The sequence below is a fragment of the Apteryx mantelli genome, chromosome 14 (genome assembly GCF_036417845.1).
Source record: "Apteryx mantelli isolate bAptMan1 chromosome 14, bAptMan1.hap1, whole genome shotgun sequence".
Classification (NCBI taxonomy): domain Eukaryota; kingdom Metazoa; phylum Chordata; class Aves; order Apterygiformes; family Apterygidae; genus Apteryx; species Apteryx mantelli.
In genome coordinates, this window is record NC_089991.1 from 20,118,343 (window position 1) to 20,135,591 (window position 17,249).

Here is a 17,249-nt window from a genome sequence, read left to right on the forward strand (position 1 = left end):
CAGGTGGTAAAGTTCAGTTCAGAATTTGTTCGTTGCCACTCCCCACCCAGACGTTTTTTTAAAGCACACAACCTATTGCCTCCAGTTTTACTGAATCTTGTCTAAATAAGCTTATTCAACAGAATCAAAGCTGCTGCCAAAATATTTTTAGTGCCTCTTAAGGTGAATTATGCATAAAACATCTGCAAGAGTCCAGGTCTGATTCTCCACTGCTTTATCCTGTTTTATTATATCTACAAATGGGTGCAAATGGCACCATGACAAAATGACAATATTTTGCATTCATTTTTCACATGGTAAATGATGAACACACTCTGGATAGTGGAGTCTTGGGCTGGTAACATACCTGTAATCTTAGCATTATCCTCATGTGTTTTGTGTTTTGTTTTTTCTGAGTTAAGTTGGGCAAAATTTCTAAGATCTACCTTGATATTTATTCTGGTCTTATGTCAGCCTAGCTAGCAAAGGATTTTCATAGGCACGGACTGATTAAAGACCTCCAGGTTTAGCATATTTACATTTAAGCTTCTCCCAAAATGTGGTGACTAGAGTTAGTTTATAGAGACCGTGTCTGAAGAGCTTTGTCATCCTTTAGGCATCAGAGTGGGCAATACTGAAAAGAGTACTTTGTTTCAGGATCTTATTTTTCCTTGGCATTGCCATGCTGGCATAAGCAATACGTCCTCTACAGAGCTGTGAGGCAGCTTCGCCCCTGAGATGATCCCTGAGACGCTTGGGGAGCACCAGCAGATCAAAGTCATGCCTTGTGGATGTTTTAGAGTCATTGCTGAACGGGTGGTGGGAGTTTTGGGGTGGGCGCCCCTTATGGTTGAACCCCCGTGACGGTGGCCAGGCTCACATAGTGGATTTTGGCGGTAGGGCGCAAGTGGTATTTTAGTACCCGAATACTGTGGTCTGTGCACACTGCAGGGTTAAGTGCCTGAGGCAGTGTGTCATGCTTGCACATCTGTATTGGGCTGGGTACTCAGGCTAGCGTGGTTGGCACGAGCACGGATATTTCCGCATGTCTTGGCATCGTGTCATGTAGACGTGCCCAGTGAGCGCAGAACGGATAGCTCAGGAGCCTGGAAGTGGGACAGGACGGCCCTCGGTTGTGAGATTGCTGCTTGCAAACGAGAGTGCCTGAAAGCCGTTCCCTGACCCTCGAGCTCTTATCAGCTAGCTCGGAGGCGAAACCTCAGGAAGGTAAAGCGGAGTGCGTTAGGGAGGGTGTCTGAGCCCTCGTTGCTCTGTTAAAGTGCTGGGATCCTACACGCTTCTCCGGCTCTTCCCTTGTGCCAGCTGTAGGTAGGCAGAGCACAGAGACAGCCCAGCGGTGGACTAGGAAGGCGAGCAGGGTGTCCCTCTGTCCCAAACCCGTGCTCCTGCCGTGTCCAGCCCCGTGGCCCATGGCAGGAGCTGGATGCTCTGCAGGGGTCTTCACCAGCACCTGTGGGACTTCTGTGTGTGTGAAGGCCTTGGTGTGAAAGCATTTCCAGTATCAGATTGCTGCAATGAAAGTGCCTTGGAGACCTTTGCAACGCTAGAGACCTTCCTGTGGTGGCTCCCATACAAATGCTCAGCCATGTCTGGTTCCTGAGACCTGCCAGAGCTGGTGGGCGCTGTCACGAGACGGACGGACTGTCTTTGTAGTCGTCCCTTTGTTTGCACCGAACTCTCCGTTCTGCTTCGCCTCAGTCCCAAAATCAGGCACGGAGAAGTGCAACAAGGGACTCGGCGCTGGAGGTGTATTACTGTGTTGTTGCTGTAAGGGCTTTATGGGCCTGAAATCTTCTCTTTTCCCTAACTACATGAGCTGACCTAATAAAAGATATTCATTATCTCTTCAGACCTGGATACTCTGGGATGTTAAAAAGAGAACCTCAGTTAGACCACAAAAAAGGCTGATTTAAGACTATTTTAGTGCGCTGTTCACTGCATAGTCTCACTGATTTAAGACTGGATAGTTCCCATTCTTGTACAAAGCGATGGCTTAAAAAACGTAAGTACCTGGAGGCTGAATCTTGGAGCTGTTGGTATGGCACCTCGCTGGAGAGGTGGGATTAGTAGAAACGTCCCGATGACCATGCCTTTTTATAATTTGACATCTATATTCTGTGCTCACTAAAGACAAACTTGATGAGCTAACTGTAATGGTATGTGGGTCAGAGCTCAGCACTCCTGAGCACCGACCTTCTTGATTTCTGTAGGTACTCCTGATTTGCACCTAACTGAGAAGGGAATTGGATTGTATGGCTTATAACTTTTTAAAATGATACGCTTTTGAGAAATATGCAAATGTGCAAATAAAACTTCAAATGCAGCGGATTCCCTCACTTGTTCATAGCCCGCAGGCTTTATTAGACCCTACAGACTTTACATAATTTTGGCATTATTCCCTCTTCATTATGTCATAAATGTGAAGTGGAGACAGGGTCATTCTGTCCTATGTTGTGGTCATGTAAAGCATTCAAAATTTTGGGGGGCAGGTTGTGTTTGAACAGGTTTCAACTATTTTAAGCGTGGAGGCATATAAGAATCCATGCTCAGCTATACTGAGCTTTTCCCTGGAAGATACAGTCTTACGAGAAAGTAAATCTTATTCTCCCGAGCTCTTTGAGGGTGAGTTAGATGTGGTACATGCTGAGAACTGTGGCAAGTGCACTCTGCCTCGGTTCATAGCAGTAGACTTAATAAATTGGAAAGCTGCTCCCTGTCACAGAAGCTGTGGTCTCAGCCTCGGCTTATCTGTGCATCATTTCTCTTCATTAGCTGGAAATGGTTTCAAGTGCTAAGAATAGTTTCCCTGGCTTTGTAATAGTATGAGCTTGTAATGAGAAAAAGTGCAACAAAAGCTGGGATCCTGGTCCCCTCTGGGAGCCTTTCCCACAAAAGAGGTGTCTTAGTCGGCCTGCTTAAAGATGACGGTGGGCAGCAAAAGTGGCAATATTTTCTTTTCCCCCACAACTCCTTTTGCAGGATTTGTACCTGCAGAAAGCCCCTGTGGATTGACACAAGCCTGCATCGTGGTTAAATCTGGTTGGCATAACATTTCCTTGGGGACTGTTGCAGCCTGTGCTGTTCAGCCTTGGAGCTTTTAAAAATTGTGCTCAAGACCTTGTTAGTCCAGGAACTGCAAATATAGCACAGGCGTACCTTGGTTAGGCTCCAGCGCCCATCATTAGCAAACAGACTCCTCCAACCTCTGCGTTTTGTCTCATCCGTTTCCCCTTTAAGGCAGCAGCAGCATCGCTACTGCAAGACGGCTCAAGTCTGTCCACTGTGCTTATGGCCAGTGCTTCTTCGGAAACATCTATGAAGTGCCCAGTCCTTCTGCACCTTAACTGGGTTTTCCTCTGTCACTTAATTTATCTGAAACTTGCTGGAATTTAGGATTTTGCGATAGATACTGTGTGAGCCTTAAACGTCTCAGGTGCCTTCTTTCTCCTGTCTTTTCCTCTGCTTTTCTGGCTCCCATCCTCCCACTCCCGGGAAATATTTGAAAGATAATTTGGCATATTTTCTGCCACCTTCACATATCTCCCTGACTTCATGTTTTCTTAGCTGGAAGATAGCTTTTCAACATATATATGTAATCCTTTTCACCTAGACATGTGAGGAATTCCAATCTCTTCCAGTGGGAGTTTTCAGGAAGGTTTAGGTTAAATGGGCCAATAAGGCAAAAGCATGTAGCAGAAGATCTTACCCTCTAAAGACATCTTTTCTCTTTCTCTTTTTTCTTTCTCTTTTTTTTTTTTTCTGGAAAATATATCAGAATATCTAGCTGTCAAAGAATTTAAACAATAATACCTGATCTGGAGGCTAGAGTGCAGGGCTTTTGAAAATAAAGATTGTAATCTCCCTACAGTGTATCCAGGGACTAATGGAGTTTAAAGTAACACGTCCTGCAGGGCGAGCTAGCTGCGAACTGCCACGGGGACACTGCTCCAACCTGGTGTCACTTATTTCCACTGAGCGCTCAGGTAAAATTCTCTTGAGTCCTTCCTCACGCTTTTTTTGTGGCTGCAGTATTTTTATTGCAGAGTCAAACAAGACAGCAATCCAAGGCCAATTTACGTTTATTGAGATCCTGTTGGTGGTGACTGAACTTTTTTGCAGCCTCATGTGAAGGGGGTAGGAGACCTCAGCACCAAGTTCTGGTGGACAAGCATCTATGTCGCAGAAACTCTTACTGCAGTGTTGGAGGGTCCAGGGCTGGGATTCATCCCAGGTAATTTTAGCTGTCTAGCAGTTAGACGTGTTGTCCAAGCTCACTGTCGAGGCTCCTGAGAGAATTTGGGGAGAGAGAGGCAAATCCTCCCCCTGTTAGATGCCTGTTTTAAAGAGGAGAGTCAGTTGTAAAGGGGAGCCTTCGACTGGAAGCCAACTGGGTGGTGAACCTAACCCCAAAGCCAAAATGATCTCTTGTAAAAGGAGGAGGATGAGGATCCCTAAAAATGAGAATATTTCCAGCAACTGAGGAAGATTAAGACTCAGATTCTTGAAAGATGGGTGCCTGTGCTTTGGCTTCATCACCTGCGCCCTGCTAGCTAGCAAAGCCCGTCCTGATCCCACAGCGAGGAGCAGAGGCAGCGCGCTGACCCGCTGTCCCTGAGCTCCTGGCTCCCGACCACACCACGGCGTAGGGTGATCTCCGGGGCCTGAGAACTGTGGCGGGCAGTGGGGTGGGCTGGGGTATTTCCCGGTGGAGGTGTCGCGCGGGATGTTTGCCCATCCACTGCTGCTCGGTCCATGTTGTGGCGCTTGGTGATGAGGCATTTAAGTGCAGGCATAACCTTCGCAGTCCACAGGAAAGGTGAGTCCCATTTAGTTCTAAATTATGACATTATTTTATTAGATCTTTAAACTTTATTTAAATTCTTTATTTAAAGAAGGGGGAGGAAGGTATCATATTTTAATTAGTAGCAGTGTCAAAGGAGACCTAGATTAATTATTTGAAATCACTCCATCCAGATGGTTTTAATTTTCACAGCAGGGAACCGGCATCTTTTTAAGGTGATATTTTTCAAATTAAAATCAGCTTGGATATTACTCATACTGGCTGCAGTGAGAGGGGGTGGGGAGCGCAGGATGGTGTGCCCCGCGGTTGTTAATCCGAGTACATGCTGCCCCAGCGAGTGCCAGCGTTGCAAAGGTGTGGGTGGCTCACTGGCACACGGGACTGCTGCTCAAGGCCCTAGCAGAGGCGTGCTGCGTTTTATGAACATCAGGCTGGCCAAAGTTATTATCTGATATTCAACATTATTCTTAGCAGTTTTGAGTAGCAGCATCGAGACTTGAATGGACAGGGAACGCCTTGCAGCTCAGACACCGTGTTTCCGGAGCAGGGATGAGCAGATGGCATGGGACACGCTTGCCGTGTCCTGTCTACAAGCTGTCAAGCCAGGCCCTTTGGTGGTCCCTGGTCCTTTTGCATTGCCAGGTGGATCTGCGGATGACTCCTTGGAGCTCTCGCAGTTGGCCGTGGTGCTTGGGCCAGTTTTTGGGATCTCTAGTGCTGGCCCAATGACCTGCACTTGGGCATGGGCTGCTGCGCTCTCCCTCTGCAGTTGACCATTAGTCCTCTGGCCTTTGCTCGTGGTGGGGAGAGGACTTTTCACAGTCACTTCTCTAAAGGTAGTCATACCCCGACTATCCCTGGTCTGTTTGTGTGGCTGGGAGAGCTCCTCTGAGCACTCTCCCTGAACTCCTTGAAGCTCTTGGTATTTACCAAGTTATTTACCATTTTGCTCAGCCTCTTCTTGAATGCCTCTCTTTGACCCAGCGTCATCTCCCCCATTGTGGCTTTGCTCATCTTTATATCCTTGCTATCATGCCATATTTCTGGTTCATGGAGCTCTTCCTCACTTAAGTGGATGGGATGTCGGTGGTTTGATACCTCCTGGGCAGGTGGGGAGACAAGGCCTGCAGCACCTAGTTATCATCAGTGAGCTGGCCTCTATCCCAGATACCCCAAAGTATGGATACATTTCTGAAAGACTTAGATAAATGCCCATATTTATGTGTGTTTGTAAGTAATGTGCTGGCATAATACAGGCATGATCCCATTTGCTATTAGAAATAAGTTAATCTTTAAATATCCCTTGTGATAAAGGTGTAATAGATATATCTAAATAAATGTGAACAGGTAGTTACTGAAAAACCCTGAACTTGCATATGTGATTGAGCTGCAAAGGGAAAACTCCATTTAGGGCCCTTGCGAGTTAAAGGTTTGTGATATTTGCGCTGCTGCAGAAGCCAAAAGCTGACTTTACAAGTGGGAAAAATATTGATGTGTTTAAATGAAACAAACTCCTATTTCTATCCCCATGGTAAATCCTTACAGTGAACATATTTGCTCTTAGAGGGTTTTAAAGTTTGAAATATGAATGCCAAAAAGAATGTGACTTTTTGCAGCACAGATCAAACATTCTCCAGAGTTTGGCAAAAGCAGGGTTTCTACGGCAAGACTTAGTTCTTACAAATGTGAGGATTTCCAGAACAGGATTGTGGATTTGCACTTGCTGACACTTACACATTCTTGCATTGTGTTTCGACCATGTCTACTTTCTCCCCTGCATATCAGAGATGGATCTGAACCAAAATGTCCAGTCTGCATGTTCCTGACTCTCCAGGGAAATTTGTGGAATCTGAACCTCGGGCATGACTGGAATTCACGTTTAGATCCTAATTCTGAAAGGAGACAGAATAAAATGCTGACTTCAAACATGTCCAGGTTTTAGTGATGATGGCAGCATGCTACATCCGGCTGGCAGCTTGGCCCACTTCTGCAGATTAAATCATGTCAACGCAGGTGACATATTAAGCTGCAGAAGAAGTCCATCCTCTGCCATGGCTCCTGGAAATGCTGCAAACCATGCGGCCCTCATAGACGGGCATTATGTGATTGGCCGTATTTCTCCCAGCCAGGGCAAGAGTCATAGACTCAGCTGAACTAGACTGACACAGAGCAATTAGTGACCTTCTGGGAACAGGTTTGGACACAAAGGACTTCTAAAGTGCAGGTGTTCATCATAAAGAGTAACTAGCACTGAATTTCTCCCCTCCTAGCTGTCTCAGTGACCTCTAGGAGGCCTGAAGAGTGGAGTGTTGTTTTGCCCCTCTAATGTGTGGCTGGGACACTTTTGTGAAGTGTTTCAGGGCTGCTGACAGGGGAAAAAGGAATTTCATTCTTGTGCTGATCTTCTGCCTTCTGCAAGACTGTAATCTGCAGCCTCAGTGTGAAGGAGAACCTCTAGCTGCATATTACTGGTGATGTAGTAGTGTTGGGTGGACAAGCGGAGTGCACAGGTGTATATGCACATTTTCTGGCATTAAACCTGGAGTGGGTGCACGGGACTCGGTGGAGACCGGGTCCTGCACCTGCGACAGGTTCAGCCTACGGATGGGTTCTCTGGGTTTCCTTGTGGTGCCCCACAGCTTTGCATGGTTCAGGTAGCTGTAACGGGAGAACATGCTGATGAGCCTTGCACACCCCATGACTTAATGTGACCACACTGGTAAATGTTTTTTCTTCTTCTTCTTCTTCCTTTACAAGCCCAGCTTCTAGTGGAAACAGACACTTTTGGCAGTCAAGTCCGGATCAAAGGGAAAGAGACAGACTTTTACCTTTGCATGAACAGAAAAGGCAAGCTAGTGGGGAAGGTAAGTGTTTCCTATTAATTCATTTGTAACATGAGTGTTACCTTTAGCAGCCTCCTCAAAGCCGTAATGATGTGTTCGAACTTTGCCTGTCAGCCCCAAATGAGAAGCGGGACTGAGGGAATGTGGCCTTTCCAAGGCAGCCCGTGCATTTCCCAAGCCCTCCCCCATGTCCATAAAACCAAGCGCTGTAGCCAGCCGCTGGGGTTTTATGATGATGGTTTGGATATGCATGGGTTTGCAGTCGCATAAATGGGCAAAAGATGTCATCCCCCCGTCACAGTGCTGGGGACATTTCTGCAATACTGCACTGCTCGATAGAAATATAACGTACTTTGGGGTGGAATTCAAAAAAAAAAAAGGCAAAAAACGTGCTCAGAAGGTTAGCAGTGTAATGCTCATTTCAATAGTGAGTCAGGGTATAGTGTGGCAAAGCTAATACTGGAATCTGAACATCTTACTAGGGCTGGGCCTCACGGTTCTAACATTACAGGAATATTTTATTACTTTGGATCCCTGCACAATGGAAGCATGTAACAAATTACAGCATATTCGCCCGTGTAGCTGAACTTCTTTGCTGAAGTCATATTTTTTATGTATTAACTTGTTTTTGTAACTTAGGCAGTTTTTCTCTATTGTTGGCAAACCAAGAAGCTTAATAACCAGGCAGGAGGTTGTTCAGAGTTGAAGTATCACCAAACACCCATAAAAGGCCCCTTCCCCCGCTGCCCACGCTTTGCACCGCCAGGAATTAAAATCTGGCATCTCTGTGGCTGTGAAAAGGGAAGCTGAGTTTTGTTTTGTGTCAACCAAGCCGGAGCAGCGAAAGCCGCGCTCCCAAACAGAAACCAGAAACCAATTGCTCTGACGAAACATTATTTACTTTTGTGGTCCCAAGAGTGACACTTGCGGGGCAAGTGCCTTTGCCGGAGGATCCCTCCTGCCACTTTGGTTTTGCTCGCAAGGAGCGCGGATGCTTCTTTTGAGACTCGGGCCGGATCTTTCAAATGCGGCCACGAGTTGTGGCACGCTGCCTAAGCCACCTTCGCGAAGCACCGAGCTTCCAGGATGCTGCTTCAAATCAGAGGGGATTTGGAAATAACCTGGTAGGCTGGGAGAATTGGACCCGAACGGCCAGTTTGCTGCTGCTTGCGCTTCTGTGGTTTATTACCTGCTCCGAAGGAGACATCGTTGTTTGATCTTGGACAAGCAAATTAGTTCTTTAACTGGGCTTGGATTGCTTAGGATACGGATGGATGCTTTTGAAAATTGCTCTCAACACGTCTAAAATCTGACCCTTGATTTCTTTATGCCTTAGTTTTCCATCCTTTAAATGTGATAACAGCAGCTCCCCTTCTCTTAGAAATGTTATAAGGATAAATATGTTAATGTTTATGAGGTGCTGATAGCACAATAATGGAGGCCTTAGCAGCGTCTAAATTAGATGGGATAAAATGAGCATAAAATCTTACTGTTTTCTTTAATAGCATTTACCCTAGCGTGGATCACTAATGGTACACAGCAGCAACCCACTTCCTTTCCTCATCTGTGCTGAGTGTCCAGAAGCGCCCTGGCAAAGTCGGAGGCTGTTTTTCAAAACGTATAGTATGTTTTGGCAAGATCCGTCCCTTCGGTTGGCCCACTGGGCAACAAGGCAGGGCGATTCTTTAGCCTGTCACCTTTCATGCCACACAAAGCTTTTGTTTTTTCTCGATGTGCTTTTTATAACGTTGAGTTGGCGAACAGTTTGTTATTTAAAAAAAAAAAGCACAACAGAAAAACCCCTTTTTCTTGTAAATATCCCATCTGAGCCTTCCCGCCCCGCACTGCTGACAAGTTCATAAACCAGCCGACCTGAGCAGGAGGGGGTACTGAGCATTGCGCTTGGAAGGAAAATGTTCCAGACGCACTGCCCATATTAACAGCTTCTCATGAGCAAAAAAGAAAATAAGAGCATGTCTTCTTGATACCAAAGAGTGTGGTTTTAATTAGTATCATAGTTTCAACTCTTTTTGTGGCAAGCGTCTGAGGGAATGCTTTTTAGACTGAATGCTCTAAACAGCTAGTAAACCCCAAGGAAAACATTAGATAAAAGTTACGCCTCGGCTTATACAAATATTTAAGTTCAGTCTGGGGGTGGAGGGGAATGAAACCCATAAACTGATTGTTTCACGGTTGCCCCGGTATGTTCATTTGGCAACGGAGGAGCCATGGGACAAAATTGGTTTTTTTCTCTGCTCGTTTCCTATTGCCTTACACTGCATAATCCCCAACAATACCAGCAGATGCCATCTGGCTTTGTTCTCCTTCTCAGTCAGCGTTTTTGGATCCCCCCCAGTTGAAAAACCTGCTTTGAATTTAGTGCTTTTTTGTTTCCCATAATCACCTACAAAGGGTATTACAAACCCGAGCAGGTTGTTGTTGCTCTCAACTGGAACGTCTGATGAATGTGACCGCTCCAGAAACTGGGCTCCTTCCCCACCTTGGAGCTAGCTACGTTACATGCAAACGCACTAATCCGCAGGGTTCAAAAGAGCAGCCTTTGGGTTTTTTGTTGTTTTGTTTTGTTTTATATCAGGCCTTGCAGCCATGCCAGCTTTTCTGAGCTGCGGCCATCTGATGGAGCTTTCTCGGGAGCCCAAAGCCTTGCGCTTGTTTCTGCACGCGAGTTTGCGGCTCGCGTCGGCCAAGGGGCTCGGAGGTGTTACGGGCAGGCTTCTGACTTTATTTATTGTCACAGCATGCAGCTTTTGAGGTCAGTTAGGTTCTGCGTGGTGCTTATGAAAACTGGCGGCAGGGCAGGTGTTGCACGGGGAATGACTTTTCTGCTAAAGACAACCTGTACCAGGCGAAAGCAAATTGGATTGCGTTTCTTGGTTGATTTTTGGTGTTGTGTTAAAGAAGGCCCAAGAAAGATCTCCTTTTATTTTTTCCTTCTGACCATATTTTTTTGCTTCTGGCTTCTTGGTGTCTCTATTTTAACGCATGAAGAAATTGTATGTCCCGACTTTTCTGATTTTCCTTTTCTGTGGACCACTGAACTTTATGGTGGGGTTATATTACAAGGAGAGAGATTAAAATATGAAAATTCAGAAGAGGAATAGTAGATGTTTTTGTTAAAGACTTTTTTCTTTTATTATTACTGTTTATTTAACTCGGGCTTCCTATGAACACTGGGGAGAAGAGGACTCTGTGAAAGGTTCAGCCTCCCTTCCCTTTCATGTGAAAATGCTTCTGTTCGAGGTCTTTAGTATTCCTACACCATCTCTCTAGTTACCTCATTTTAATAATTCCTCCTAATATTGTGCTTTCCATATTGAATAGAACCATTTTCAGATACGTTTCAACTGGTGCTCACACGTGCTCTCCCTCTCTCCTGTATCTGTAGCTTCCTACGTATAGACGTGTGAGGGTGTTCATGGCAAAGGGCATAGTGTGACTTCTCATGTAGAACATAGGAACCCTGAATATTTGCAATAATATAATGTTAGGGGAGGAGAGGAGCTAACGGTGTCTTTGGAGGAGCTCTGGGTTTCTAGCTGCGTTTCTCCCGGTGAATCCTCTTGTGGCTTTTCTCTCTGCCTCTGCTTCTCTTATCTATCTCATGCGTCGAGATAATGATGTCAATAAAGCGGGGAACTTCACGTTTGTAAAAGGCTGTCAAAGATAAGTCTTTTAAATCTCCGCAGCAGGGAACAGCAGACAGGGATGTGAGCAGGTGGCTGTTAATTAGTTTGGCCACCTCTAACTGCTCTTGCTGCGCCTGCCCTTACTGCAAATTCGTGCTATCTAGAGTAGCAGGACATTGCAGAGGTTTCCTTTCCCTTTCCTTGCCGGTCTTCTGTCCCCCTCACCAGGAGAGTGTTTGCAAGAGGTCACTGATCTGTTTGAAGACTTAGACAGGATCTGTCGGCAGGACAGGATCCCCTAGCAGAGCTCTGCCCCTTCCCATAGGGAAGGGCATCCCATGATCTGATTCCCCATCTGCCTCATGTAACATGTAGGCTTTGAAGGCCCCAGGTCCCTGGTAGTGTCTTCTGACAGACAGCAGCTTAATTTCTCCCTGTTATTTCCATGCAAAGACAGAGATGCTACGCTGTGATTTTCAGGGGCTGATAGCCACCCCATGCATCGTAGATCTTCAGCAGAGGTGACTAATAAAGGGCTCTGCCCTTCCTTCCTTTTCCATACCCTGCACCCCTTAGTCTATGAGGATATTTGAGGTTGGAGCCAAAAGTGGCCCAATCTTGCGTGAGGCTCTCCTAATGCTAGAGTGGCTGGTACTTGGTGATTAGAGCATCTTCAGTCCTCAGTGCGCTGTTGCTAGGGAATTTTCTGTGATTCTCTAGCAACCACCCATGGGATTATACAGTACAGTGAGCAGTAGCGCTCAGGTTATCAGCTGGTGTCCATAACAGGAATGTTTCACATTTCGAACCATAAAGGAGAGGCAAGAATAGGCCTGTCTGTATGGACTGACCAAGAACAGAGGAGAACAGACCTTGGCTTCCCTCAAAGCTGCAAAGTGGGAGGAGAGGCTGCTTACTGCAGGCCATGGGAAGGGAGACATCAGTTTTCAGAGCAAGATGTAGGAGCAGTGAAGGTAAGTAATGACTGGCAGGAATCCAAAAGATTTGAGATGAATGGGGAAGGAGCTAAGCATATCTCAAATTTGATCCAGAGATTGCTTCAGAAGATGCTCCAAGCAGTCCCACTAATGTTCTTCTGTGGCTGGTCCACCTTATCTGGACTGTGTCTTTTCCAGATCCATAGGTAATATTGTTCCCTGCTTGTTGTTCCTTTCATTTTGAATACAGCTCCTCCTTTCAGTAAGCTAAATCAGTCCTGGAACTCTTCCAGGAGGGAGAAGCAGGTGCTGGGTAACAGAGCTTTCTCCTCATGGTGGCCAGGGCTCTTGACATGGAGGAGTCAGGACTGCGCTTGTCCGTTTTGTGCTGTGGTCCCATGTGATGCTGTTCCACATGGTGTGGCTGCAGTCTTGATACTGCAAGTCTTTAGGAAACTCCCACCCCACAGGAATTAGGGTGAGTTCTCGTCCTGACATAGGCTGCGACTATAGAGAAATGTCAAGAAACAGGAGCAGAGTTGGATAAGCAGTTGATGGAATAGTGTGTCTATCCCAGGTGTCATCCTCTGCCGGTTTATTCTGATAAAGGGAAGGTGGGGAGTGAATGTGAAAGTATGAGAAAAGCCGCAGTTACTTTTCCAAGGTGACTGCTATGACCAAGCCTGAATCTTTCCGGCTGATGGCTTGCTTAACTGTAAATCAGGCGCAACTGTGTTTTTAAGGAGGGGGGGAAGTGCACTGCATGTCAGATCTGAAGTCAAACACGAGCAAGAATCCTGTTAGTCCGGATTCATAGCTCTGCGTTCAGATTTGGCTTTGTCAGACTTCCCTTGACAAAAGCCTTGGGATTTAGCCCAGTGGGACTACTGTCTGTGTAAGAAGTGCTGCTTACTCCGGGTTTTGTCTCCCTTCTGGGAGCATAGTCTGGGAGGGAGGGGAATACATTTTGAGCCCTACAGAAAGTGAGAGAAGTAAAGTCATGTCCCCAGAAGTCTCTGCTCGTTTGCATCAGTTCAGCTCCTTCTAAAAATTCAAGCCTAAGAGCATGTGATACTATAAAATACGTGTTTTCCCACCAAATCTGCATGCCGACTTGCACCATCTCACTTTTGGATTTCTTTAAAACACCTTCAGTGATCCTCTGTATAAACACTCTCAGAAAATCATTAGAATATATATGCATTATTCTTAAAAAAGCTTTTTAATGACTTTGTTTTTATTTCTCCCTTCTGTCTGTTTAATATGAATAGTGGGGAAAAAGCTGTTCATTAGAAGGCAAGGAGCCCCCGGCCACTTGGGATGCCTGGAGCGTTGCTTCAGCTTTGCGTTGAGCCCAGGAGGAGGATAGGTATCGCGGGTGCTTTCCGGGGCCAGCTCTGCGGTAGCTGTGTCTGCAGCGCTGAAGCCCTCGCAGCGCGCAGGGAGCGCGGACGGGGAGGGCTGAGCCCGTGCCCTCGAAGCTCGGTCCAGCTCCTCTCGGCCCAGGAGAAACGGCTGGGCCAGCCGAAAGGTGGCCGTGCCAGCGGCGCGTCATCCGTGGCTGGAGGTGACACGGCTCTGCTGGCCACCGTCACCTCCCCTTGCTCCCCCGACCAGCGCCGCTGTGCTGATACCAGTTTACAGCATAGACCTGCCTCAGAAACGTAGGATTTTTTTCTGGTGTGATAACTGCTTTCCAAGCCAATATATTTCTTAATGTTACCAGAAAGTTGCTAATACCATATGGCAAGGCGCTCTGTATTTTTGCAGGACAACAAACAAATTGTTGCTAGATGCCAGACTGCTCTGGCAGAGCTTTATCACTGATTCCTGCCAGCAGTAGCCTTTAGGGGATAGTAATAATTTGGGGTTGTTTACATTACAGCTTTAAAATAGGGGTTTTCTTGAAGCATGTGTGTGTTTAGTCAGGAAAGTTGGCTAAAAAAACCTCTGACGGCATCAAAGAGTGCAGGCGCTTGTTACGGCCCATGCATGCGGTCTTGGCCCTTCATAATACCTCTGGCCTTGCAGGAAAAGGAGTGTCTTGGGTTACACGAAGTCCAGGTTGCTCCGTGGGAGCCACCCTGCGGCTCAGGGAATCCCCCGTTGGACAAAGAGACGTGCCTAGGTGAGGAAAACCGGGCGGATTCTCCAAAGCCTTTGTTTTTAGTGCATCTGGAGCAGCCGTGGGTTTTCTTTTCTTTTTTTTCTCTTTTTTAATGCCTTGACTTTGGTGATCAAGACTACTGAGGTTGAGCCTTCTTGAAAAGCTACCTTTGAAATCCTAATGGTGTGAAACCGGAGCGTTTCTGTAAAGCTGGGGAGCTGTGGCAGCTGGAGGAGGAGGAGAGCCGGGGATTAGAGCGTGATGCCTGTAGCTTGCCTGCGCGCGCCTGCACAGCGTCTGGCCCCGCTCTTCCGCGTGTTGTGCCGAGGGCTGGTCCCCGTCGCGGGGCGGCGGGAAGCCCGGCGAGGACCGCCGGCCAAGCGCGTTGCAGAGACGGGGGCGCGCGGGCGGGGGGCGCGCTGCCAGCCGCGCTGTTATTCAGCGCTTCTGCGTAGCCAGAGGTTTGTAGTTTGAAACCCTGATGCAGCAGATGAGGTGTTTGCACTCCTCAGCTTGTATATTTAAAACCATGCCTAACTGCGTCTTGGATTTGGGGCAAAACTCTGCTTTTTACAGGGTTTTGATGCTTGTCCAGATTTTTTTTTTCCCCGAGTTACACAGTGTTAGGGTTGCTCGAAAGGGGCTTATAAAGTCAAACAATTTCTGGGCTGAATGTTGCACTTGCAACAAAGCCGGGACCAGATCTTGGTGGAGTGTCAGGTTTAACAGCGCACATTTTGCAGATCTTTGTGACATGTTGGATCATAAGCTATTCTGACTTGGCATCTCGCGTGAAAACAGAACTTGACATGGTTTTTGCTGGATTTCACTCATCTCGTTTTGAACTGCAGTGTGGTTCTTCATATATGGCAGAACTGGTTCTTTTTTAAAGTGAACTGTTGCTGCGTTTTCACTCCCCTTTGAGTCTGCCTTCCATTTTAGTCATCCAAATAAACACCCGAAAAAGAAGGTGGATCCAAACAACCATGAACCTTGTCATACTTTTAATATGGACCTAATCTGAAACCAACCTCAGTTATCCAGAAATCTTGACCCAGGGCCCCTTAAATTGTAAGGGTCTTAAAAACAGTAAGATAAGAAAAATGATATTTTTTCGATTGAACTATTAGTCTTCTGCATTCACTTATTCAGACTTTTCTCTGCAACCAGTGGAAAAAAAAATTGAATTTTTGTTCTGGAAATTCAGTAGCTGAGATTCTCATGAAACTAAAAGTAGAAGCGGAAGCTAAAATCAGCCATCGCCCTCCTCCAGTCTGAGTCCCAGAATATCACGAGGCTTCGGTAACACTGCAGCTTTTCGCAGCTGCTCCTTTTCCACTGCTGGGCAAACTGAAACATCACACTCGAACTCCCGTGAACGCTGGTGGGACTTGTAACTGGCTCATTTGTCACAATTTCACACCTTTACAGTGCCGGAAGCGTGTCGGAAAGCCTCTCCGAGGAGGGGCGGGGGGGCAGCGCGGCAGGCACGTACAGTCGTACAGTCTCGGGGTACGTGGACACACAGTAATTGCGTTGTCATATTACTTCTCTGTATGCGCACTGCGTTAAATGCTGGCCCGAGCCCTCGTGCACCTTGGTCCCTGGCGGCTTGTGACGATCCTCCCGTCCTTTGCAAAGTGGCACCGGGTCTGGGGGCGAAACGCTGCAGCCGGAGGGGCGGCACGGTCGTGTCGGGTCTGCCCAAAAGCCAGGGTCAGACGGGAACGCTCCTTCCCTCGAGCAGAGCGCAGCCGAGGCGGCCGCCAGACGCTGCGTGTTACCTGGCTTTTCCTGGAAGTCTTGCCCTGAACGGCACAAGCCGTGTAATGATTCCCCAGAAGCCATTTATGGTGGAGCCTAATGAAACTACTTTCCAGTGTTTACTACGCTGCGGCGGCTTTGGCTCAGAAGCGAAGAGACGTAGATGCTGCAGTGGCTCCTTCAAAGCGGCAGGAGTCTGTGTGAACTAACTGGACCTTTGCAGCATTAATATTTGCTATTAGCAATGGGCCTTGTCCTGGTTCTGTGTTTTTGACCGTTTGTTTACAGCAGTATTTTGCATAGAGGTTCCCTGGAGGTAGAAAGGAGAGGGGAAAAATGACATAAACACAGGTAATGATTTCTATGGAAAAAGTTCAGATTTTTTTTGTAATGTTTTGGGATAGGAAACAGCTGATCTTGGTGTTTCAGGGAGATGAAAACTGAAGGTCGTTCTGGAGCTCCATATGCTCAGGAGAGGGAGAGCAGTTTTGTGGATGCTGATAAATATGGAAAAGCAGCAGAGCTTGGGAAGGAGAGATGGGAGAGCTCGCACAGAGAATGGGGATAGCTGGGAGATACGGAGGTGCTTGAGCTGATGTGCTGTACCCACTTTGGAAGAGAGGATGAGGCGATGGAAGAAACTGGCTCATATGGAGAAGGCCCCTTTGTTTCGTAAATGGCTAAAAATGGCATTAACTCTTAAGGAAGAGATTCTGACCTCGGTTGTGTGCGTGTGTCTGTGTATTTTTGGATGCCAAGGCTCTGAAGGGTTTTTTTAGCCAGAAGACTGTAATATTCATGCCACTGAATGGAGAGAGAAAAAGAAGCTTATCACTATTTAGGCAATTTTTGAATATATTCCCTTCAGCATTCATTCATTACTGAATGTTTAATCAATGATTTCAGAGGACTGAATAATGTATTGTATATTTTACCGGTGTGTTCTCATGGATTTAGGTTACAGGTTTCATAAATGGAGATTATTAAGATTGTATAAACACACACAATGTGGTTGTGGTTTGGTTTGGATTTAGCGGCTTTGCCAGGTAGGACGCTTACGTTGTTGGTTTGACATCAGCTAACGTCTTATAGCAATAACGGGAATATTTAAGGTCTGTGCTAAGTTGTTGTAAGCTACCTTCAGTCTGT

The 17,249-nt window shown here is 46.7% G+C and overlaps 1 protein-coding gene across 1 annotated transcript in view; it reads left to right on the plus strand.

Annotated features, from left to right (window-relative positions):
- FGF18 (fibroblast growth factor 18) overlaps positions 1–17,249 on the plus strand; it is a 48,264-nt gene that overhangs the window by 19,107 nt on the left and 11,908 nt on the right. The window contains exon 3 of the mRNA XM_067305086.1: positions 7,559–7,665. Coding sequence (XP_067161187.1) covers positions 7,559–7,665 — 107 coding nt within the window. The remainder of the gene's footprint in view (positions 1–7,558; positions 7,666–17,249) is intronic.